Source organism: Strix uralensis, chromosome 9 (assembly GCF_047716275.1).
Source record: "Strix uralensis isolate ZFMK-TIS-50842 chromosome 9, bStrUra1, whole genome shotgun sequence".
Taxonomy (NCBI): Eukaryota; Metazoa; Chordata; class Aves; order Strigiformes; family Strigidae; genus Strix; species Strix uralensis.
In genome coordinates, this window is record NC_133980.1 from 11,838,302 (window position 1) to 11,864,769 (window position 26,468).

The 26,468-nt window shown below is 40.3% G+C and overlaps 1 protein-coding gene and 1 long non-coding RNA gene across 2 annotated transcripts in view; both read left to right on the plus strand.

Moving 5' to 3' along the window:
* Nucleotides 1–134: 134 nt before the first annotated feature.
* The window catches only part of PDE6D (phosphodiesterase 6D), a 40,123-nt gene continuing 13,789 nt past the window's right edge, over nucleotides 135–26,468 (plus strand). Inside the window, exon 1 of the mRNA XM_074878700.1 lies at nucleotides 135–296. Coding sequence (XP_074734801.1) covers nucleotides 247–296 — 50 coding nt within the window. The 5' untranslated portion in view covers nucleotides 135–246. The remainder of the gene's footprint in view (nucleotides 297–26,468) is intronic.
* Nucleotides 595–26,468, plus strand: part of LOC141947490 (uncharacterized) — a 29,857-nt gene continuing 3,983 nt past the window's right edge. Inside the window, exons 1-2 of the long non-coding RNA XR_012630146.1 lie at nucleotides 595–993; nucleotides 5,892–6,036. This is a non-coding gene — a long non-coding RNA (uncharacterized LOC141947490). The remainder of the gene's footprint in view (nucleotides 994–5,891; nucleotides 6,037–26,468) is intronic.

Below are 26,468 nucleotides of genomic sequence, written 5' to 3' on the forward strand. Positions count from 1 at the left end.
CCTTCCTGCGCCAGAAGGCGGGGAGACGAGGCGGCGACAGAGGATGATTGGCCGGAGTGGCGGCCGGGGGGCGGGGCGGCGGGAGGCCGCTCGGGTTGGTTGCGCCGGCCAGTGGCGGGTGCGAGGGAGTGAGGGGGGAGGGGTGGGGGGGTCCTGAGGCGCCGCTGTCACCGCCGCCTTCCCGCCCAGGCCCACGCAGCCAGGCCAGCCCGGCCCAGCCCCGTCCGCCCGCGGCGCGGCAGGACCATGTCGGCCACGGACGAGCGGGCCAAGGAGATCCTCCGGGGCTTCAAGCTGTATCCTCCCGACGGGGGCCGTGAGGCGGGCGGGCGGGACCCGGCCGGGAAGGAGGCGGGGAGGGCGGGGGGGGTGTACGGGGATCGTCGCCCCCCTGTGGCGAGGGCGGGTGGAGGGTCCCCAGGGCGGGGTTGTCATGGAAACGTCTCCCCGGCTGAGCTGTTCCCAATGGCGTCCTCCCCCTCCGGCGGCGGGGTGGGATGTCCCTCCCCCTGGAAGCGGCCCCCCCTCGGGGCTGGGACCGGCCCTGAGCCGGACGGGGAGGGGTGGGCGGGGAAGCAACCCCCGGTAGCGCTGGGGCCTGACTCCCGCCGCTGGTCCGCGGGGGGCTGCTGTGAGGCGCGGGGTGGGGGGGTCCCCAGCGGGGCGGTGGCAGATGGCCAAAGCCCTCGCCGGGGTGGCGGTGGCCGCCACCTCCCCGGCTCCCACCGGGCCGGAGCTGTCCGCCGGGCGGCTGCTGATGGGCGGCCGGAGGAGAGGGGCTGGTCAGGAAGGCGGCGGCCCCGGAGCAGCGGGAGCCCCCCGCCTCGGCAGTGAAGACAGCTTACAGAGGGCAGGTGAAGTAGCTCGGCGCCCGGTCCCAGGAGGATCTGATCCCTTCCCATCCGGCCTGTGCTTAGGCACCTCTGCTTGGAAAGCAAATACCTGGTCTTTCGGTCCAGCAACTAAATATCTTGTTCCTTTTCATACCGTGAGGTACTGGCACACGGTGAGGTCTTGGTCATGATTGGTCATACAGTGTTTTTTATTGCTGATGCTGACGTATTCTAGGTGTTAATGCCTTTCCGTGCAGTTTGTTTTAAAACTTTTCATGTTGTGGTCTCCTTTCGTGTCTGTATTATCTGAATATGAATTTAATGCTGATGAAATGAGATAGATCTGAGCTTGGAAGAGATGTGAGATCCTGTGTGCACCCTTCCAACCCAGAGTTTCAGTGAAGTAGAGAATGGCTCAGCCTAAAGACCCATGTGCAAACTAAGGGTGGGAGAAATATGCCACATGTGAAATAAAGCTACTATATTTTACTATAGTAACTTATAAGCTTGGAAGACAAATGCAAGCTTGTTAGCTTCACCTTTAGACACCAGAATTGTTGTGCGTTGGTTGGGTTGTTTTTTCTTTTTTACAATAAGAAGGACAGAAGTGAACAGAATACCCTCTTGACCTAATACTATTATTTCTAAATAGTGGGGGCTTTTTTTGTCCAGCAAGATGTTCATAATCTCTGTGCCAGCTGTAGCAGGATCTAATTTTCTAGACTGGATTTAGACAGATAGCTGCTATCAAGCTATAAGCAGATGCTTTTCTTAACTTTTGAATCGTTGTCCTCTCCCCCAGCTGCTAGAACTGCATCTGGTTCCTTTGCTTCTGCACTAGCACTATTGACAGTTCTTTTTATTTATGAAAATGTAGTATTTTAGCTGTCAAAACATGATTTAAAAACCTTTTGTGCTGGCAATTAGAAGAAGAATAAACTTCTGACCAGACTAAGCTGTTGGTAGAAGTGAGGAGTGCCTGGAAAGTTAAGCCTAGGGAACAAACTTTTAAGTGCTTTTTGCATGTGTTTGTATGTAGTCTTTGCTGGACAGCAGAATTTACTTGAAGGCCTTTGTCCAACTTTGGATGAAATAACCCATTTTGTTGTTTGTTGGCTTAAGTAGGAAATGCTTTTTACCCTTTGAGAGGAAGTATGTTAGACAAGGTAAATTTTTATTATCTCAAGCAGCCATAGCATGGGCAAGAAGCTTTGGTAGAAATACTCTGCAGTTCCATGTTGAAGTACCTCAAGTTTAGTTTTCCTTTGCTTGTCCTTGAGAAAAACATGATATTAATTTTACTTCTGACAGGACAGTTTTAAGCAAAAATTTGTGCTTCTCCAAAAACATGCTGGAGTACTTCAATAGTTGCCATAGGGGCCAGGTAGCATAAAGTCTGAGAAACAGGAAAGTTTGGAGAAACATTTCATAATTGGAACTTTTAGCAAGTTAAAACAGTTGAAAAACGTCTCTGTATGCCTTTAATAAAGCAGAAGAGTGGCTGAACAGACATTCCTCATTTGTGAGAGGAAGCCTTGAGCCACTGCGCCATCCACACAGGAAACTACTCATGCCCAGATGTGACCATGCTCTCTGTAAGGCAGCCACCAGCTCAGACTTCCACTTACTTTTCTGAGAGCAAGTGTGTATTCTAGAGAGCATTACATTTTAAAGAGATGCTTTATCTTCCTCCCACTCTACTGCTGTGTGTGGTAATTTAATTTTCTTAATAAAAAGGAAGAGAGAAACATGTTCTGAAAAGCTGTTAAGTTCATACTTTGAGTACTTGAAAACTTTTTCCTCCTCTCCCAGGAGGGAGAGGGTTCAACTCCATCAATTTAAGCACACCCTGCTGACTTGGCACTTCAAGCTGAACTTGCTTTTAGCACAAGAAACTAGCACAGTATTATACCTAGGGTCTGTATGTATTAAATTCCTTGTACGGCAAGATCAGTTAATAGGGTGGAAAGCATTATTGAAGAAGCAGACTTCCAAATACTTGCTTACTTTAACACAGGAACAGGCACTCTAGCTGGAAATCCAGTTCACGTTGAGTAATCAAAGTTTCCTCCAACAAATTCTGTTTACTTGTGGTTCCTGAGAAGAGGTTAATTACAAGCTTTCCAACTGATTGGGACACACTGCTGTGGAAATTAAATTATAACCCAAATCCACCCTCTGACTTTAATGCAGAGATATGCTTTCCTTCCTCTATGACACTAGTGTAGAAGCATGTTGTGGCTAGTGTCCTGAAATTCAAGCCAGAAACATTTACTCCCTCTTCTCATGGATTTAACCATTTTAAAAAGATTAAAACCAGAGGAGAAATATTTGATGTTTGCAGGTAAATGTGGATATTCAATATACTTTGTTATACTCATTCTAAGAATTTTTATGGCACCAGGTAAAAATTGAACACTGACAGTCCAGTAAGTATGGTGTGGTAAAAGATTGAAAGCAGCCAGCAAAAGCTTCTATAGCTTGTAACTTCTTCAGAGATGGTATTTGTTAACAGAGCTTATAAGTATGTTCATCAACGCCCTGTTTTGAAGGCACTTCCCTGAACAGCAGTTGTTACACTTAACATAGTAATATCTACAGGTAGTCTAGTACTATGAAAATGCAGACTCGTTGTTTGACTGTAAGCAATATCAGTTCAGTTGGTAACTGAAGATTCATTCCTCTGGAATATTAGCCAAGTCCTATTTCTGCAAGTATTTATGCACAGCTGGTCCTATAATCTCCAATGCATGAAATTTGATTATGTCTTTCTTTCTCCAGAAGATGGGACGGTTACTCTGTCAGACTACAAAATAGCATTCTACTTGACCCTCACTTACCCTTTCAATACATTGTTCAGGTTTCATTCTGTCATTTTATCTTTAGAGTTGGTGTGTATTATTAAATATATGTATTTATCGTCCTTTTTCATAAAAAAGTAACACCGATAACGTATTTCCCTAACAGTCAAAACTCAGGGGTTTCTTTTCGGATGGCTTCCCCCCACCACCCCCCTTGATAATTTGTGGGTTGCCTGCTTATCTTTGTCCCGATATGAACTATCATAGAATTATCTTTTTATGTACTATGTTCACTAGAATGAGGACACTGTAGACAGTTATCCAATTTAATTGGGTTTGCCATCATTTGGAAAGCATGCATGCTTTGCCTTCTTACCTAGCATTCATGCTGTAGATTAGAAATATCCACATGGTTTGCAACAACAGATTCACATCCAGCTCTTGAGGGACCACAGTTCAGCTTCTTTATGCACTTCCTATATTGTTTCAGCCAGAACAGCAAGGAAGAGAAAACCCAAACAAGTCAGTTGGGTCTCATAGCATAGTTAAGGTGCTAAGTCTAGCTTCTCAACATATGAGTAAGCACATCCATTTTCTATTTTAAATCTGACAAGTCAAACAAGGTATCACCTACTTTATTTGCTTCTATACAGAGGAGTCTCATCAGAATTGGATCTCCATAGTGTTAATTGCCCTGTAGATATTTATCAGTTTAGGATAAGTTTCTCCATGAACTTCCATTTAAGGCTATGCAGTATATCTTACTGTACTTCAAAGTCTCCTGAAACAAATTAATATGGTGAGCATAAGCATGAAGAGACAATATTAACTGTAGGTCAGAATAATTATGGAGTTATGAAACTAGTATCTGTGGTCAGTATAAACATATACCTGTAGCTCAGGCACTCCAGCATTTGTAGGCAAAACTTTATATGTCAAAGGCTGTCCTGCCTTCTGGAATCTGAAGAGGGAAGTTCCCTGTGCAACTTCCTTCTAGCTCCCAGAACTTCTTACAATCCTCTTCTCGCCATTGTTTTTCTGTCTAGAAAGTCATTGTAGCAGAGCTGTAACCTCTTAGAAAGGTGAATAGAACCATAATGAAAATATAGTTATACCAGAAACCATTAAGAACTTCTGTGAACTTTATATTACCCTGCAGACAGAGACTTCTATTTCCAATTTCTACCTGATTTCTGCTGAACATACAAAAACTGTAGTCAATGACAATCTTGCCTATCAATTCCTAGAATAGTCACCGCAGTTTTGAACTAGTGTCTTGTAGCATTCAAAAATTGAGAAATCCAGATAGAAGCTCCATCAAATTGAGTTTCCAATTTGTTTGTTAGGCCAGCAGATCTTTAGCTGCTTATTCACTTAAAATGCTTATTTGTTGCAGTGTGGCATAAAAATTCCCCTTTGTTTTGAGGTTTCATCTATGCACTTCCTCAGATCTTAGCTTATTTTGACTTCTTGCAATGGAATAGAAAGATGAATCACCAAATTCATGGGTTAAAAGGAGACACTGACCAGCTAAAAGATGGGACAGCTGGGCAACGTACTCTGTAGAGAGCTAAAGCAGAACTTGCATGTAGCTTGTGCCAATGCAGTTTTAAAACACTCTAGAAAACATGAATTTGTGCACCCCCATCCAAGCTTCTGCTTTCTGAAAACTGGAATGTTCTTCCATATAATGCTTATAGTTCATTTATATCATATGAAAAACTGGTCTTCTGTTCTTGAACTTTCATTACCACTTGCCCATCTACAGATCTTAGAGTACTTTACAAGCAACAGTTGTCCACGTTCCCAGTTAGTCTGACTGCAGAACAAGCTCCCACCCTGGCAGCATCAAGAGGTCTTTGTTTCAAAGAGGCCAGAGTTTCACACAGACGTTTTAGCCAGGTTGTACTTGGTAGTTAAGTAAGCATCACTGTGGTCAAGGTACCTTTACTATATAAGAATTGTTTCCAGCATTGACAGAAGTTCTGCAGTATGCAATGATCTATAGTTCTGGCATGCTAAACACAGGCTCGTCACGTTTCTTATGCATAAGTCATGAGGCATACCTCCAAATAAAGCAGGAGTAGTTTTACCAGGTTTGGTTTTACCTGCCTGGTTCCTCAGTGGGCACCAAAAACTTCATGTCCTCCCCTTGTTAACTTTCACTGAAAAAAGTGTAAATATTTAATTATGCTTAAATTGTGATTTGCATTAACTTTGTATCTGAATGAGCTACAGTCAGTTTTCTGCATTTCAGATTTAATGTAATCCACTCGTAGTGTTGGACGTGGTGCTTTGTGCCCTTGACAGCAGAAGGGGCATCAAGAACTCCACCATCACAGGAAACAAATGAGTTGCCAGGTGCTACAGAGAATACATCTAACTAACACTGATTTAAAAGTGTAAGTTGTCATTGAAGTTTGGGTTTTTCTTTTTAATCAGCAATATTACCTTGCATCTTGTGGTTAGAATTTTATTTCTAAGATTTATCCTTTCACCTCTCCAAAGCTTACCCATACAGCATTTCACTGGAATTATGGTTTCAGTGTTTTTAATTGCTTGCTTAGTGCCAACCTAATAAGGTACCTAAAATAGTGCAGTTGTCATTAGCAAAGTTATTTTCCCTTACTTCCTTTATATCATATTAAGATAATATCAGTTATCTTTGCATCCTTGGAAGTCATTGGTGCCTTATGCTTCAGCTGTTTCTACAGTATTTGAACTTCCACACAGCAGAATATAGTCATTTAATTCATCAAGTGAGAGTTGATAGAGCTTCTTTCCCCCATGCATCTTCACAGCCAACATGTAGGAAAAACGCCAAGCTTACACAGATGTAGACAAGCAAGAAAGGCATCTAAAAATCCTCAGATTAAACAGATACTGTTCAGAGTAGATTTTTTTATGCAGACATCTGATGTGTCTCCTGTGTCTCTGAAAAACTGGGTTTCTGTTAGCTAAAGCAGTTTTAGCATGGAAACTGATTTGACTTGCTCTTACACATGTTTACCTCTGAATTTAAGTTGATCTGGAAAAATTGTTGAGTCAGAATTTTACATGACATTTGTAACATAGCAGGCCACTGTAGTCCAACTTCTGCCTTTGACTTCCACAATTTATGTAATATAAGCCTCTTCTATTTCCCTATCTGTAAGCTGAGAAATTAAGGCAGCTTCAAATTTGAGCTCAGACCCTCCATTAAAGATAAACCAGTGCTTTGTTTACATCTAGATAGTCAAAGTTTGTATAGAAGTATGAGGTATGCTAAGTTCCCAGGTAGAGTTAACAAGCAGAAAACATCATGATCTATTAAGGTTCACCTGGCAATATTGAATTTCGTCTTTTTCTGCGTATCAGTATAGCAAAATTTATCCAAAGTTAATTCTGTAACCACATTAAAGGTGACTTTTGCACATCTGTTACTCACGCATCTTACGGAACAGATCATGTATTTACACTTGATGTGCAAGAAACTACGGTAGTGAGCACTGAATACTAAAAACCATTCTCAGGGCTTCTTTTTTATCCTGAGCCTGCATAAGGAACATCCACAGAAACAAGAGGTTTGGCATCTGTGTAGCATCACTCCCAGAACAGTCTTAAAGAATAGATGACAGTTTTTGAGGGGACACCCCCATACACTTATTGGGCATTATTATGAAGTTTCCAAAGCCGTTTGACATCATGTCCAGGTAAACACGGTAGGGCTGTTGGAAGGCTCTGTTCAGAAGACACCTGACAGTAGCTGAGGTTCTCATGAACAACAGTAGGAACCACGTCTCAGCTGCATATTGTTAAATCCTGATTGACAGCCAAGATCAGTTGTGACTATGAACTTGAGATTCCATTGTCAGATTTCTCCTGAACAGAGTTCTCACTGTGACAGAAATGTTAGGTATAGGAGAGACTTAAGGGAAACGGTATCAAGTAATTCATCCATGAGTGAACCTTTGAGATGATTATGTTCGTGACTAGAATATCAGGCAACATTATTCTGGAAGAATGGCAGGCTTAGGTAAAAAGCAAGAGCAAGAAAAATAAATTTTTATTTTCAGTCAGCCTTTGGCATAACACTGCACAAAAGCATCGTGTTATTAAATTTATCCACTCCTGTATTGAAAGGATTGCTTAGCTAACTAGGAGCAATATTGATAGAATATCAGGTTAGAAGGGACCACAGGGATCATCTAGTCCAACCTTTCTTGGCAAAAGCACAGTCCAGAAAAGATGGCCCAGCATCCTGTCCAGCTGAATCTTAAAAGGGTCCAATGTTGGGGAATCCACCACTTCCCTGGGGAGATTATTCCAGTGGCTGATTGTTCTCATTATGAAAAATTTTCCTCTTGTGCCCCATCAGAATCTCCCCAGAAGTAACTTTTACCCATTACCCCTTGTCTTTTCCATGGGACTCCTTGTAAAAAGGGAGTCTCCATCTTCTTTGTAGCCGCCTTTTAAATACTGGTACACGGTGCTAAGCTCTCCCCTAAGCCTTCCTTCTCAAGAAACCCAATTCTCTCAGCCTTTCCTCATACAGCAGGCTTCCCAGTCACTTGATCATCTTTGTGGCACTTCTCTGGACCCTCTCAGCCTGTCCACATCTTTTTTGTCTTGCATTAGACAGAATGAGAGTGCAGGGGATTTTACTTTTTAGTAATTTGATAGAGGAGTATTTATATGGGTCAGTCTGTATGCTATACTGTGTACATAAGCTTCATCCAGTCTGTAGTGAGTCAAGCTCATTTGGTCCTTGGTACAGCTGATTATCTCCATCTTTTCCTATTTATTGTATCATGAAAATGGGGGAATCTTACACTTTAATCACCAATGAATGTATAACCCCCCCAGCTAAGAAGACTGTATGCCTCTTTCCTCCTCACTCCAGATGACTTGATTTAAGCCTTTCCAAAAAGTTTACACATGCTTGGAACCAAGAAATCAATCTGATGTTTTATTAAGTGTCAGAAACTTCTAATCAGAGACAGCCTGCTGGGTAAGCAGAGAGTTAACATCAAGTTACTTTGGTTTGGAAAGTCAAAGGAAATTCTATTTTAGGAGACAGTGAAAAAAACCTGTCTATTTGCATTGCTTTAAATAAAAATCCTTTCTGTGTATGGGAAAATGCTTATAGAGACCCTCACTAAGGAAGAACCCATTTTCCATTCACCTGTTGTCAGGGACTGTTGCTAGCTCTGTGCTTAAAGTGAGTTCTGCAACACCGCCAACTCCTCTTGAAGGAAGAGGTTTGCAAAGAGGGTAGAACCACCACCATGTGGTAGAATAGACCAACCTATCTGGAAACTGGACACCAAGAAATACCTACTGACCTTTGATAGAGGGGGATATTCTGGAGATACCGTAGACATTTGTCTTCCAGTTTAAGTCTTTAGGGTAGACTCTTTAGTGCATTAGAATACTTGCCTGTCAGTCACAGTCCAACTTCAGACTTCATTGTTTCTCTAGTAAAGTTACTTTCTTTCGCAGAAGCTGAGATAAGGAAGAAAAAAGTCCTGACTGTAATTTCGCTTGGACCTTACCAGCCTTTAAGTGACATCTAAAAAAAAAAAATCTTAGTCCAGGAAGTGGTATGTTTGTTGTCTGAGGAAATATCTGCCCTTACATTCTTCTTGTTGTGTGCTTCTGTCACAGAAGCTGTGCAGAGCACAGATTACCATCCCCAGCTGCTTGTTACCTCATTTTCGGATTTACTAGCTGAGCTGCTCAGATGACCACTACGATCACCTGTTTCAGTCAGAATGAGGCATGCTACCTTAAACAGCTTAAACAATAGGTTAAGGAGCAGAGACCTGTGCTGGACAAGTAGGTCAGGTTAGCAGTTTTACAAACAGCTCAGCTGTTAGATTTGAGGGAGAAAGTAAGCAGCAGCTGGGGAGGGCTGTAAACAGTAGTCCTCTCTAGCTACTGGTGCTGTCAGGTGTCATGTCCACAGCCTCAGTCTTAGATCAGATGAACTTGTTCTCAGTGCAGCCTCATGCTATCTCCTCCAACACTCAGTACCTGAGGAGGCTTCTCACTTTACCATGCTTAGTTACCCTTGCAGCACCAGTTCTGAAATCCTAGCTTAGCATTAACTAGTTGAGCATTTTAGCTTCACATCAGTAAATCTGTGGTCACATAACTTCCTTTAAGTAAGAGAAATTAACTTGAGATATCTCTGATAAGGTAATTATCTTCTCTTTCCTCTTGTTCTGTGCAAGAGGTCTTTAGCATTACTGTGCTGTGTGACAAGTTACTGCCCTGACACCAAAGTCACAAACAGGGTCTGGGACCATTTAGCAAGTCCTACGAGAGACTCTGTTCCCCTGCAGCTCTCATAGCAAGCCAGACATAGGAAACCATTGGCTGAAAAATCCCATGCAGCCTTGGGGAACAAATGCGTGTTATTTTTAAAATACTCTTTCCAGAAAGAGAGAGAGAAGCCAATAAGTTTCTCAATCCAGTTGGGGCTGTTCATTTATGGCACCCTCATTAATCCACAAGGAATCATTACAGTTATACTGTTGCTATAAAAATGCAGTGTTTAAACAGCTCCAGGAAGGAATTGTTTTACATGCTTCCCCCTATAATTTCTTCAAAGGGGACTGCGTTATTTTAGTACAACAGTCATCTTAAGCTCAGCTTCTGCAGAGAAACATTTAGCTTCATATAAAAAAAGAAAAAACTGGTTCCCTGGTTTTCCCAGCATCTTCCATTCTGCCACTAGAATAAGTTCCTTAGAGTTTCAAACAAAAAAATCCCCACAAACCTATATATGTATTTTAAAGTAGTTTGAACTGAAGTACTACTTGCAAAATAAAAACAAAGATCAAAGCTCCCTCTCACCACTGGTAGTCCCACCACCTCTTCTCCCTATCTATAGAAAGTAGAAGTAAAGCATTAACCAGACCTACCCAGAGCAAGCCTTTACTCACTCAAGATCTCTAGCCATACTACCCTCATCAAGCCCCTCTTTCTCATTTAAATACAGCCCTGCCAGCGGCCAGGTGAAAATGTTTCACGGTTCATGATGGTCTCTTGCATTTGTTTCACTGATAAAACAGTAGTTCCTTCTTGTCCTGCTTAATAAGGTTGTTTGCCTAAGTCCTAGTTTTGTCGGTTCTGAAATAGTAAATGTAGTGAATGAGGCAAAGGAATGCTTGAAAAGGTGTAAATTCAACTAAATAAAGACTGTATTTTAAGGTAGGCACACCTGTAAAGGGTGTAAATAATGCTATTATAGTATTTCTTGAGCTTTTTGTGTGTAACTCCATAACATTAGCATTCATCTGAACATAAATGCTTATGAAGTTCACACTTTGAAACACCAAAATAATATTTTAAAAACATAGTACTTGTATCAGCTGTGTGTAAGTCTAGCTTTTCAATAACTAAATTTTTATTATTTTGTTATTAATAACTAAATTGAAATAATCCACTTGTGAACGGCAGCTGATAGTATTATTTATACATGCTGGTTTTTTCACAGCAGAAATAAGATACTTCATTGCTTCAGCTGAAAAATATATTAATAGATTTTGATTAAAAGTATAAAAATCAGATTTCAAATACTTTGAAAATTTAACATACAGCTTGTTAAAATAATAACATTAAAAACTTAGTATAAACATAATTGTAGATTTTATTGGCAATGAAAGCTATAGGAACTGCTTAGAAGTAATAGAGGTCATTGCTTTTTTGTCATTTCAGTGGAGATTTCATTACTGTATCCCCATGTCCTGGTTTCAGCTGGGGTAGAGTTAATTTTCTTCCTAGTAGCTGGTATAGAGTTGTGTTTTGGATGAGAATAACGTTGATGTTTCTAGTTGTTGCTAAGTGGTGTTCATACCAAGTCACTGGGGGTGCATAAGAAGCTGGGAGGGGACACAGCCAGGACAGCTGACTCCAGCTGGCCAGAGGGATATTCCATACCATATGCTGCCATGCTCGGTATATAAACTAGGGGCAAAGCTGGCCAGGGGCTGCTGCTCGGGAACTGGCTAGGCACTGGTCGGCGAGTGGTGAGTAGTTGCATTGTGCATCCCTTGTTTTGTATAATCTAATTCTTTTTGTTATTATTATCATTATTACTATTTTCTTCCTTTTCTGTCCTATTAAACTATCGTTATCTCAACCCATGAGTTTTACTTTTTTTTCCAATTTTCTCCCCCATCCCACTGTGGGGCAGGGAGTGAGCAAGTGGCTGTCTGGTGCTTAGCTGCCATCTGGGGTTAAACCCCAACACCCCACAGTAATGTTTTTCCCATGCGTGCTAAAGCAGAGAGGTGCTGGTTTGGGCACAGACCCTCTGTCTTTGAGAGATCCCCTAGTGACATGCTCAGAGGTTCACATCAGTATAGTTCACATCACTGTATCTGTAGAGGCTGATTGCAGTACAGCATTCAGAACTAAATATTAGTATTTTCCTATTCTAAACTAGTTTGGAACTGATTTTTTAACTTGTAATGTCTGTATTTGGCTTTAATGCTTTTTCAACAACTTACTTTCTTTTCAGACTGCCATACTGTCTAACACTATGTAAAATGTTGGGACGGTTAAATTGTCAAATCACTAATCCACACTGCAAATTTAAGCACTTCTCATATTCTAGTAGGTTCCTAAAAAAGCACAGTAATTCTGATATGGAGTCCTTGTTTTTTGAGAGTTCTGCTTCAATCTGCATAAATCCCCCTTTATTCCTCCTCTCCGCCTCCGCTTTCAGCAGCCTCTGGTCCATTTACAAGATTAGTTTCCTCATGCAACTGCCAATCATTCCCTCCTGACTGTATTTTCAATTTTGTTTTGATTCTCCAGTTGGTCTGTGTGCTCTAAGTTTTCCTCCCTTCCTCAGAAGAGACAAGATAATGAACTTGTTTTCCTTGAATAATCTTAGTCCTGTCAGTTTTAAGTGGAAAACCAAAAATTGTTGATCTGTATTGCAGCATGTGGTCCTGCCTGCGTAGTGCTCCAGAGGTATAATAACTTTAGTGGCTCAGATCTATGACCTATTTTTCTCTTGTCCCTTTTTGAACTATGATTCTCACTGTGGTCTTGTCCTGTGAGTTTAGAGGGCCACTGACCGCCACCTAAGTATTCACATCCTACTTACTCCCTTGGCTTGGTGTTCAGAGTGTTCGTAATATTTTTTTGCCAGTTCATCCCTGGAAAAATAGGGTAGCTGGCAGTGAAGATGCTCTTTGTGTTTAGTCATGGAGTCCCTGACTGTAAGGGTTGTACTGTTTGCAAGACTAAAGCATGCCCATTTCTCATGCACACGTAGTCAGCTTTAAAAAAAAACCCCAAAGCTGAAGTATTTGTAGCTCCAGTGAAATTCAGGCCAGTACTGTCCACATGGATTGTACATCCGAGGAACCATTTAAGCTAATGCCAGGAAAAGGGTGGCTTGTTCCCCTGCTGTGCCGTGTCAGCAAATAGGAGATTGGCATTTGTCATTGTGGACTTTATGAAAGTGCTTGTCGTAGCTGTTTCTCTGGCTGATTTGAATTTTTATTTTGTTTATTAGGTGAAGAGTGTTAGTGCCAGGGCTAAACACTGTTTTACTGTAAAATCTCAATAAGATTAAATTAATTACATTTCAAGGATACTGAGTTGCTTTCCCAGAGAACCTGTGGTGATCTCTAGGTGTATCCCTGGTTACAGGACAACACTAGATTAACAGCAAGGAATATGCTCTGTGTGAGATATTTGGGGGCAGTTAAAGGTGCAGAGGTTCAAAAAAGCATGAAGTGCTTTGAGTAAACCACCCTTAGTAGAACTGAGAGACTTCTGCCCTACCAACTCCGGTGTCACGTTCATGCCAGTGCAGATATGCTGAGTATTGCTATGGGAGTGAACAAAATAGTAGAACTGTGTTCAGCTGGTATTACTTCTGCTGCAATAGTTAGTTTTCACTCCTGTCATAAACACAAATCCTTATAGACTAATTAACAGATGTACTGCAGCAGCAGCACTTGTTTCACCTTTTCCCTGAAGGCTACAATTGGCATTTGGTTTGAAAGCTATGTAAAGAGTATCTTTTCAGGATTTCATTAATTTTTGTCATTTTTTAGCATCACTTGTGAGAGAGGGCATATGAGCACACCTGGAAAAGGAAGTTCAATTGTCTGGCCTATTTTTCTGAATAGCATGCAGAGCTGTAATCCCACCCTGAGGGAATACACACCATCTTTATGCCAACTGGCTTGGGTAATGTGGAGCTTGTCGGTGCCAGGAGTTTTTGAACTGATGTAGCTACATTATTGAAATGTACTGCACTGAGATAAAGCAGTGTCTATACTTTTCTTCCCCAGTGTCAAAGAAGAAGTGGCTGTGATGTTGCAAAAAGCTCAAATCCAGATGAAACCATATGGTTTATATGCTTGAAACTTACTCCAGCTTAACTATTTCTGCTTGATTTCCCCACTGTGCATACCTTTATCCCAGAACGAGTGTGTCCAGGTCCAAATCACAGAAGTCACTTCAAAGCTTTGGAATTGGACTCTCTTGATGCAGAGTAAGAACATCCAGGCAAGGGTTAAATAAGTGATAATTAGTTCAACTCTAAATTCACTCCATGCCTTAATTTGGATTGGCTCCTATGCATTGACAAACTCCTAATTAATTCAATTGCTGGCAAAAGGTACTGTTTAAAAATTAACATTGTGTTGGTAAGCTATTGAGGAACAAATTCTCTTTTGGTAGAGCAAGGGGAGCTTGGGCGGAATCAGTATGTGAATGCAAGAGAAATTCAGTGCTTGACCTTTTATTCATACCTTCCCTGAGACTGCCAACAAGAATCTCTAAGTGCTCCCCTTACCGTTGATTTTGGTGGTGCGAACACCTGCCTATTAACAATTAAAATAAAACTCACAAGCTCATTTCCTGGAAGGTAGGAGCTATCAGACATAATGACTGCAGCCTTTATTGATCTGACGGGGATTTGGAGTGCTAACAGACAGCCTAAAGTTTTCACCGCCAAATAAAAATCCCTGAGTCCCTGAAGTCCTTTTCACAAATGAATTCTTCTTCTTTCACAGACCTCTCTGAAATCAAGACATGTCTCTGTGAAGACCGAGCTACAGATTTTCCCTAAAAGTTTTTAAGAACAGTCTTTTCAAATAGTGATTTTTTGCTTTGTTCTGTGTAGGTGGATACCTCACTTGACAGTAACTCTGAAATCTCCCCTGGCCTAGTTTCTGTTCTCAGCAGCACAAGTTAAAGTATGCTCTTGAAGACAGTTTTATTTCTGCTCTTTTCTGGTTCCCTGGAAGAGCAAGAGGCTAAGCAACATCAACTTTATCAGAAATATAAAAAGTCAAGGGCAGGACTTTCTAGGGACAGGTATCTGTCCCTGATGCAAAAGAGATGGGTGAACAGGTCTTGATATGAAAGATGCCTACTCTCATGTACCAAGCATTCACCAATTATATAAGATTGCTGGAGAACAACAAACTACCATCTGAGAGTTCTTTAAAGTTATGGCTCTTGAGGACTTTTGTGGTAGCTGCTGTTGCTTGAATATCCAAAGTTAAGGATATCTGCCCTCCTGTCCATGGAGGAGTGTTTTAAGGGCCAGCTCAGAACAGGATCTCTCCCCAGTAATAATGCGGTGTGCTTGTAGCCTCTTGCAGTCTTTGGGCAGTTAACCAGAAGTAAGAAATCTTTCAAATATACAAAATCTGTACTCCTGGGCCCTGCCCTGGCCAATCTTTCTGCTGTAAAAGATTTTTTTAAAATGGCAGTCCCTCCCAGTTGTTAGATTTGATGTTTAAGGACCTGTGTCACAGTCCTTGCTAATATAGCTCTACATGTTGACTTGTTATGTCATATACACAAATCCTAATTTGCTCCTTTTTTCTCCTAACATCTTATTCTCCATTGATAGCACCATTCTGGTGTGGGATTCTCCTTGCCAAGGTGGGTATTTTGGAATATCTAGGAGTCCAAGTCCAGGGAGTCTGAGTCTTTTGGAAGTCAGAGCAAAGTTGTGGAACTTTTGTTCTATGTAGGAAGTACCCGCAGACTGCACTTTTCCCACACACTGTATAGAGAAGAGATGAGTGTGTTTCAAGACGACGTAAAACTGTATGTGTACCACATTCATTAACAGATCCATCTAGTACCCTCTAAAAGAGAAGGTGAAGGTAAACCTGCATATCAGAAATCTTAGGATATACAGAAGCAGTTCTTCAAGCTAACATCATCAGTGCCATCCTTTATAGATAAGCCATCGAGTTAACAGACCTTGGTGTGTCCAAACAAAATCACAGGTTTTGAATGAATACGAAAGCAGGTGGATATCACTTTCTCGTCTCTTTCTGTTGGAATGTAATCAGTGTATGAACCATAAGGAAGATTGACCTGGCAGAGTAAATGTTCTTATAAGTGCCAGGGAGGCCTTAACAGACCTGATCACATACAGTTGATCTCTGAGCCTCTGTATTCACTGCTCAGGGTTCAGATTTCTTCGTGCTGCTTGCTACTGAGAGAGGAAATCAGTGTTCGGCAACATTGATTAGGATTGCTTTGCCAATAAGTTAATACTATTTTTTTGTGTACAGTAGTTTTTATCAGCTACACAAATGTTTGTGGACATACTTTTTCTTCTGAAGTTCAGCAGTATCTCGATAGTCTTTGTAGATGTGCATATGTGATCTGGTTTTTCTTGCACATCTGAAGAAGTGCTTTAATTTTAGTCCAGAGAGGATGACTGAAGAAAGCTTCATTTAAAACAGGTGACACAGAATAATCTTACTATTGAAGCTGTCAAATTCTGGAACTTACATTTAAGGAACCCTGGAATCTCAAGAGTGCTGCAGGAAGCTTCTTAGATTGCTTTCAAAATCTGTTATTTTTCTTCATAGGTGGAAGCATTGCTTCTTGTTAAGGCTTTATTGTTGGAGTTATAGCTCCAACAAGTAGAATCCTTTTCTTATCATTTTAATGGGATGAATCAATTTACTGCGGTACAGCAAAAATTTAACAGGAAGCAATGTTCTCACTGATACCTTGAATAAAGATTACGGATAAAACTTCATCTGAAATTTATAGGTAACACTAGGTAACAGTTATTCTGGAACCTAAGAAGGTTTCAGACTTAGGGCAGAGCTAATTCAACTAGGGTTTAAAAAAAAAAAAGGTGTTCTGTTTTCAAGTCTCGTCTCCTTTAGGACATGTTCGATGTGTAAGTACGTCGACAAATGATGTCACCTGACATACTTGCTGCACCTTCTTGATCATTGAACCAAAGTAGGATTGTAAAGAGATTTGGTCTTGAAATTAGCCTTTCTTAATGATTTAAAGTTTGAATGGCCAAGTTGTTTAGTTCAACTGAGAAGAATACTGGGACTAAACTATTGCAGAGAACTGCTGATTTTCCTATCCATATTTCCACTATCTCACATGTTAATCGTCTACTCTCTGCTCTATATCAATAGGGGCTTTGGTAAAGAGAAGGGAGACAGCTGCTTCTGTGGTAAATAACCTGTTTCTTCTCTTAATATGTGCATCTGTGTGAGAATACTTTCATGGAAGACACCTTTCTTCTCTTACCAATAGTTGCCCACAGAACAGTGTTTCTCCAAGGGGTATTTAAAGGGCATACAGTTCAGTATAGGAGGACTTACATGTATCTCCCCTTTATCTTGCAGAATTTGTCTGCAGCTGCTACAAGTTTGTTTGTTCTTTGGGTTTTTTTAATGAAGACTGAGAAAAAGGATTGCACTAAAAGATGGAATATGTGTTCTGGGTGGAATATTTTTTGCTGACAGAGATCACAGTAAAATTCTTGAGTAAACAGTATCCATCTGAGAGAATTAACCAAGCTAACAGGACTAGTTCCTTTGCGAACACTCCAGTCACCTACTTAATGTTAATTTATGGCAGTACAGGAATGATTAATAGGAGACTTTATAAACATAGATGTCTAGGTAGTACATGCATCCTCTGTGTGTGAACTACATGGTGCTGATCTTTGACATGGGCAGCAGTCCAAAGGAATGGTAGTATGAAGAACCAGATGTTGTTGAACTGCTAAACATTCAGCAATGCTACCGTACTGTGCCTTTTTTATCCTTATAAATGGAATAAATAAAGGTTCTCTAAGAGAGGGAGCCCAGTTGAGTTGCTTGGAGTACAGGCACAAAGAATCCAAAAGCATTTTTGCACTGTTGAGGATGGCAGCATAGTAAAACAGTGGTTTTTGAAATTAGAGCTCTTTTGGATTACTAAGGGAAGCTTTTATGCAAAATATTACTGTAATTTCAGGCTCATTTTCTGATTGCCTTATCAGGGGAGATGCATCCTCAATAGCATCTTTGTTTGTCTTACAATGGAAAAAGATAGAAAATAAGCAATTAAAGCAGACTTATTTAAATGAAAGGCAGTTCAGATGCCACAAATCTGAGCATTCAGATATGCACTTCTAGCTAAGATTGTTGGTTAGTTTTCTATTAAAAAAAAAACCTAATTTATTGCTGCTGTGTGTACTTGCTTTGTAGTGCGGCCAGACTACTGACAAGAGATAATTTTTCTCTTTTTGTTTCAACTGTGATCTTCTTTTCTTTCTTCCCGCTTCTCACCCTAAAGCAGTCTCTTATGAATGTGAACATAGAAATGAGAGGTTAATTACTTCCATTATGTTCTTGGGATCCTTGTTGTACCAATTAATCTTGTAAAGAAATACTATAAAATCTGGTACCGGTCATTTCAAAAATAGATGAACTTTGCTCTGAATGTATGTCAGTTGACATTCTAGTAGCAAATAGTGTATTTGTTGAGCTTTATGAAAATGAAAAACTAACTCCTTGCTCCCTAGCTTGTGGTCTAAGTGCCAGCTACGCATGGGCAAGTCCACCATTAAATTTGTATCTCCCAGGAACAAAAGATACCGTAGGTAAAATTAGCAGACATCTTTTATATAGCGATAAAGAAATATCAAAAGGAAATGGTTTGGTTTTATCCTGTAATACCTACTCATAACAACAGTCTAATACTAGTGGAAGATTAACATTATGCAGTTATTTAAATGTCAAATGTTTAAGGCAAACCAGCACAGATTTTGAGTTAAATTTCAAAGACTCTTGCTTTCTCATGTTGTGTCTCTGTGTGTTGCTTAATCTCCCTGGCCAGTATAGAGGATGTTGTGATCTCCTCGTTAAAGACGTCACACTGAGAAGATTGTAGTAGAGGAATAAATAGAACAAGTGTTAGGAAGCCCAGCAGCTCGTCTTGGTTGAACTAGAACGCACTCCACACAAACTGGCTTCCCCATAGGTTTTTTTTTTTTGGTAAGTTTAAGTAAGATTCAGTTACCATTTCGCAAAGTATCTAGCTAGCTCATTTGAGGCTCTTCTAAGTACATTTGCATCCTTTTCTGGAATGTTGTTTTACCTATTTGTGCAACTAAGTAGCCAGTATTTTTTACAAGAGGTTGCTCCTCTGGTGGAGAGAGCAGTCAAGGGCAATGGCTTGTATGAAGTGGCTCAAAATTTCCTAGCCGAGTTTTGGTAGGGAACACCTAAAGTTCTATTATATCTGGGCTGGCTGTGTGCAGGCCCATCTTATTGTCATTAGCCTGTATTCCTGGCCTACAGTGCTGAGGTGTGCAGTGCTAAAACACTGGAGTCGTTCTGGGTAGGGGCTGCCAGACCTCTCCAGGCTGATTCTTTCTAGGTGCCAGCTGTACAGTCACAGTGTGCATCTTTGCTAACTGGACTGCTGTTTCTCCTTATAATTGGCCTATATGGAGCAATCTGAAGGGATAGGGCTATCAGATGTTCAGACATCCCTCACAAATAGAGGAGATCCATCAAAACAAATAGACATATTTCTGCATGGCATTTTGTGAAAGGAAAAATGGCAGCCTGGAGTTCAACTAAAGGTAGATATCTAAGATTTGAAAGATTTCCCGCTAAAATGTTAAACTGTATGTGTTAATAGATGGCATAAAAACAATACAAGAATGAGTGAAAAACAAGTCCTTGCCCATTCTCAGCTGGATCTGGTGAGGCTGGAAATACTGGAAACTTTTTCAGGCAAAAATAAGTTAGGAAAAGCTTGCTGCAGGAAATTACTGCTTTTTTCCAGAAGTTTTTTTATTCCAGGATTGTGCTCAGACTTTGTTCTGCTCTGATCCCAACAGATTCTGAAAGAATGTAATGAAAAAAGGAAACAAGGCAAGATGCAATAGTGTGGACCCTTCCCCATAGTGGCTGCCTGCTTGCAGTCCAACGCTGGGAAGCTTCAATGGATATGGAAACAGCTAATCCCAAAATATGGTTCCATTACGACACAGTGTAAGGGAATATCATGGTGTTACAGGTCCATTCATAGAGCTGGTCAGGTGGCATTCATTTTGGAAGCACAACTCTGTCTAGCACAGAGAGTTTATTTTAACCAAACAGCTTCAAGACTTGGCATTTTCTCTGAAATTTAGACTAATGGCTCAACCACTGACTGGCCATGTTCAAGGAGTCTGACTCTGAAAGTGCTGATGGAGTGAAGGTGGTATCAGGCTGTTTGGACTTACTTAGGCAAAATATGTTTATATTGGTACAGCTCTTAAGAATCCTTTAGACAGTAATCTCTGAAGGTCATGCTGTACAAAATGGATGGTCACTTTGTACAAAATGGTGCCTGCCTGTTCCTGCTAGCAGTGAACAGCCATAGCATTTGTCCTAAGACTTTGTCCTTTCAGATTAACTGCTGACTACGTTTTGAAAAATTATTGCTATAGTTCCCGGAGCTGGCAATTTTGAGGACAATTTGAATACATGAAAAAGTGCTGTCTTTCCGCTCATTCATTGGGCTCCTTTTTACACCTAATGAAATTTTGTAGAAGGAAACCTTGTATATTAAAGGATGTTAGAAACTGTGTATCAGGGGCATCTCTCATTTTTAGAGTGGGGGAGATATTTTAACTTGTCTTAAATGAACAAAGAAACAACCTGTGATATTAAGTGTGACCCATATATGGACTTCACTGAAGCACTTTGTCTCAGAATATGCTTGAGTGTCCAGAGTTAAAAAGGAAAAAGGAAATTAAACATTTTCACAGGAACTCTGTTTGAATTAATATGAAGCAAGAAAAGAACAAATGTGATATTTTCCCCCACGACTCTTATTTTATACTTCTGGTGGTTTTAAGTTGTCTTAATGAACAATAATATTATTGATAAGTTTCAGAGGTTTACTCATTTTTCTAGCTAGAAGCATTTTGCTTCTATTGTCAGAGCTAATACATCTACTTTTTGTCCTGCTTTAACATACCATTTTAGACACTAAAAAGTACTTTTAATTCTGCAAACAGTCATCTTTATTTCCTTCCTGACCCCCACTTCCATTAGTAATGCTTGGCAGTCATTCAGAACCACCCTGCTTTCTAGTTAGGGTGAAGGAGAAACCATCAAAAGCAAGAAAAACATGGAGTGAAGGGAACCACTGGCACCCGCTTCATACCATGATTGCAGCAGTCTGTGCTACTGCACAGTCACTCCAAGTTAGAGTAAGAGTTTCCATAGCCAGAGAGCACAGTTCCTGGCTGTCTAAAGAGAGAGGCAGTATTGTCTATTGAAGCACAAGACTTGAAGCCAAACACCTCCTGAGATGTCTTTCCTCTTCTCTTACTGATTCATTGTGTGACTCTGGGCAAGTTTTCACGCTTCTTTCCCAGTCTCTATGATATGCAGTTTTTAAAAAGCTACTTTGAGGACATTATTTGAAATCTTTTGAAGCAGAGCGTACTACTAGGAATTGTTTAAGTTATTAGTCACTGAGCTGTAGTGTATTGTGTATTCAGTGGGACATCCTATCTTTCTAGTTAAATTAGACAATTCGTCTCCTGTCTGGCGTAGCCCAAGGTAGGTGGTAGTGATGGTGTGAAGCTGTGCAAACTGGTAGCACAGTGCATGAGTTTGTGGCAAAGCCCCGTCTTCCATCAATTTCCAATCTGGAGACCTGTTCTTAGATGTACATGATATATTAATACCTCCAGTAAATGACATATTCTTCTAAAATACATGAAACTGATAAATCTGTGGATTATCGGAAGCAGTCTTTGAAGCTCAGTAGGCTGGTGTGCTAGGGAGCTCTGTAAGAAGAGATATGAAGTGAAGGAGAAAAAATAGAAATTAAACATTAATGGGGGAAAAAGCACATAGTCACAACATAAGTACTGGCAGTTGGAAGTCATCTAGGCTTTTTGTGTTGTCAGTTGCTTATTTTACCAGGGGGACACTTTCAGAACGAGTTGTTGCTTGGAGTTCAGAGGATAGATAAACCGAACAGCAGGGGAACCTGCTGATGCTCAGCTGTGCCATTTTCAATAAACATCACTTTGCTCAATAGAGAAATTATTGCAGAGGCCTTCAAGGAACAAAGGCATCGACTGGCCACAAACAGTGCTGTATAAAACTGCCTTTTTAAAGCCTTTTAGGTAGTTGGGTTTTTTTCCACTCTCCACTCAAGGCTACAGGTCATTCAAGTGAAACTACATGAAAACGCCAGCTAAGCAGCCATGTTTATCCCATTTAAACATTTGGTCAAAGAAGTCTTTGTTCCTCTGCTCGGGTCTGTGCCCTGTCAGTATGGGGAAGTGTGAAGATCCTTTTAAACATGTGAAAAAAAAATCCACTCCTACAGTCTTGCAAAAATGACATGAAATCAAGCCAAGCTTTCTTTTATAAGCAAGCCAATATAATGCATATTTTAAAACAATTGAATAGTGGTATAAAATAAAGAGGCATATCAAGGTTCAAAATACCTCATTCCGTTAAAGCTAATTTTATTGCGTGACTGTCGTGACATCGTGCATTTCAATTCTGTAAAGAACAATAGGCCATAATGATTTACAGGGAGGTAAAATCCTCTGAGGGCTTCTGGTTACAACCTCATTTATGAAAATGAAGTTATTCACCAGAACCCCTTGATAGATTATTTCCATGAAACTCCCTCTAGTTCACTTATTGCTGAGAACCTTGAAATATTATCATAATAGTTCAGCTGTGTTGAAATGATTGAACGTTCTGAAGTAGTTAAGATGAAGTTGTTTCAATCGCTGAATCACTTTCAGCGTTCACTTGCAGAAAGGAAAATTGTTTGATGTGCTAAAATTAAGAAGTGGGCAAACTTATTCCAAATTGTTTTGAGGTTTAAAGCATTTAACTTAATTTTAAGCATTCTGGATAAAAAAATCTCTATCCAGCCAGATTTGAATTGCAGGAATGTTCTTCTTTTAATTGCCTCCCCCCTCATCATACCGTTCCTCAGAGTGGCTTCTCAAGCTGTCCTGTGAGCTACCTCACCTTTAGATAGAGGTGAGGCATCTCCTGTAAGCAGGTCCCAGTGTTTTATGTTTCAACTGTATTTTTAGTTCCCCTGGTGTATGTGGTGTCTCTATTAGCTTTCTCCTTAGTTACATTCAGTTTTGTTCTTTCCACTGAGCTACAAGCAACCCACTTTAAAATTGCATTCTGATAAAGCCCTATGGATTTTAAAGGTCACATTCTTTTCTCGGATGAATACATCATTCCCATTGATTCACCTGCTGTTTCTGCAAACTCAGAGTATTACTGATGACATTAATTATGTTAATATTCAAAGGGTTCTTAGCATGAGCTCAAGCTTTTCTAACATGCTAATTTTTGAGATCCATTTAAAATTCAGGGAAGATGGGAAGGAGTTGAGTGTTACCACACTGGAAAAGAGAAAATAATTTTCTTTGTGCAATTCATGGTTCTGAGATGGTTCTGCAAGCAATGATGACTTTTTCTAAGTTATTGATTGTTTTACTACCTAGGATGTAAAGCAATCTCCAGATGTGATTGCATGTTGTTTTTCCTGCTGAGGCATTGGTATAAAGGAATTCTGTCAAACCTATTCAGAGAAGCCAAAGAAAAGCCTAAAAAACAATAGGCAGCAGAAAGCAGCATAAAACCACTGCATTGCTTCAGCTTGCTTTTATTTTGGCATTGTTTTCTGGTTCTAGGAACCATTTTAACATCTGTTTCTTGAGGAAACAAAACACATTTCTAATAGTAGCAAACAAAGCACTTCCACAGATCTGGCACACAAAGCCGCTTGCTCCCTCTGACAGGAGAACCTGCCCCATAAGCTGGTGATTTGTGTGTGTAGATTTGATTTGGAGTTTATTCCCACTTTAAACAAACTCTATTCTATGTACCACAAGTGCATTTTGTTTTTTGCTTTAACTTTTGTCCTTAAGGATCTCAAATCTTATGTATTTTCTTTTGGGGCTTAGAAGTGGCTGGTCTTTTTAGGTTGAGCTTAGGTCCTAGAGAAGTGCCTAGCACATGCTCTGGAAGCGTCTGTGTGGCCTTTGCTGGTACATCAGGGTAGCAAGGCAGTCTTCTCATCTGCTGCAGGCAAGAGCTGCCAGGGAATGTCACATATTGTTGCTTTTGTCTGAAGAAATCAAAGGTTACTTGCAGATGCCTGAATTGGTTCCTATTGCTCAGCGGTGATAGGAATTGCTGGAATTTCTAAGAGAGTTAAGCTTCTACAAGACTAGACTCATCTGGAGTTTGCAAACCACTCTCATTTATTCTTTCTAACCTTTTTCCTTCTGATGACCCTTACCTTCATCTCAGTAGGCCTGTAACTCTTTCCTTCAAAATGTACATCCGTTTGTTTCTTGCTCCTTTGGTTTGAGGAAGAGAGGAAAAGTCAGTGAAATCAAAGCCTGGCTTAGTTTGCAATACTTCTGTGTTACACTGAAGAAACAAAACACATTCTCCCACCCTGCCTGCCCATGCTGAACTCTTCTCTTTACAGAGTCTAGGAGCAATCCATCTTCATTGTTTTTGTACAAGTACCTGCTTGTGTTAAGCCTACTACAGGTGTCACCAATTCTGATGTAAATATTTAAGATTTGTAGAGATTTCACTCTGAATATTTTCAGACAGAAAATTGACAAGAGTGCAAATTAAATGTAAACTAACTGAAAGCAAACTCTGTGCCTTATTCTGCTACATGACGTCACTAGGATGCTATGGAGTAGAGATGTATGTTAATTGTCCATTTTAATGAAAATAATGAATAATAATTGTATTATTCAACCTAAACTGTTTGAAAGGCACAGATGTTAAACTGGATAGTCTGCATAAAATTTTTATTAGCAAACATTGGATGTGGTTTTACTGCGTTTCCAAAGTATGACATGTCAAACGGCCTCTGTATTTCTCTGATTTGATCAACATCTCTTTGCAGCTGATCTGACTATGAATTGACCTATGCTGCATTTTTGTTGTAGACTTTTGCAGTGTGTCTCAATGTGAGCCCTGCTAAGATAATATATATTAAGAGGCTCGAGCAGGAAATACTTTCATGGTGGGAACATAGCTCATCTTCAAAACGATTACCCAAGGTGCAGAGAGTGTCTTTGTTAAATTCTTACAGGGAGAATGTGACATGTGGCAATGAATACTGTAGCTTAACAGCACCAACCTTACTGCATAGCAGAAATGATCTGAGGTCTACTTAATATAATATGATGTAGCAATATTAACTTCTGCCCTATTAGCATAATTTTCTATTACAATCAAGGTAAAGTTGACAAGGTATTCAGTAACATGTTTAGCTGTCTTTCCAAGTACAGGCCAAGAACAGCTTAATCCAGGACTGTCTGATGTTAGATGAAAATATGGGGTGATATAAGATCCACACAGACTGCATCTGCAAGCGAAGATGTAAGGGGGAAAGTAAAAAGGGAAGTACAAAGTATATGAATATATGAAATTGTGTTGATTTTTTTGCTGTGATGCTATAGCTGTTAAATATATCCCTCTGATTACATAATTTTCTGTGAAATGACTGTCGGTTGCTGAGGACTTTTGCTGCATTTTGTCATGTGGTTCACATGAATCTGTGGATCTCCCTGGCTTCTGTTGCACAGCAATTTGTTCTGTGCATGAGACTTTAAAAGCAGGCTCTTTTACAGTGAGTACAGGAGTGTCAGGAGTGCTTTGAAGGGATAATTGGCTTCCTTCCATTTGAGGATTTAATAGAGCACCTTTCCAGTCCCCAGCACAGTAACCCATATCTTGTGTGTCACTCCAGGAAAGTTGGTTTATAATAGCAGAGTTTTACAAAATACCTGCTCCTGTAAGAGCTGTCATAGCACGCTTTCTGACTAATCTGGAACCCAAGAGAGTGTGCTGCTGTCTGAAAGCAGTAGAAGTTGACATTGCTGTGCCCAAGGCTCCAGTAATGTTTGAGGAATAGCTTCCAGTTTGCGTGTTTGTTTTGGTACTTCTGTTACCAGACAGAATGGATGGACACTCCTTCAGTTCCTTCAGATATGATTTTGCACTGAATTTCAGCCTTAGGCTAGGAGGAAAGACTCCTTTTCTCTTAACACACTGCCAACAAGTTTACTTGTGTTTTATTAAACACCAAAGACAGCAGCATTTCTCTTCAGTGTGAACAGAGTGAACTCAAGGACCTGATTCAGCAGAATGTCTATGCATATGCTTAAATTTATGCCCACGATTAAAAGTTCTGCGGAAGAGGGATTTGGGACTTGTAATAAAAAGTGAGATTAGAGATTTGAAAGATTAGAGGACAAATGGTATGAGTGGAGTAGAAGCATTAGGCTGTTTGGGTGGTCTACTTCATAATCCTGTAGTTTGGTAGTTATTTTGCATAACTTATTTTGGTCTTTACTCCTCAGACTGGATTGAAACAACTGAGATGCAAATGTTCTTCTGGGAAAGTATGTCTGATAAAAGTATAATCCTTAAAGGTTGATCTTTACTTACCTGTAACAGTCTTTAAAGTAACATGCTCGCACACGTCATGAGTGCCTGGTTGTGTCTGCTTTTCA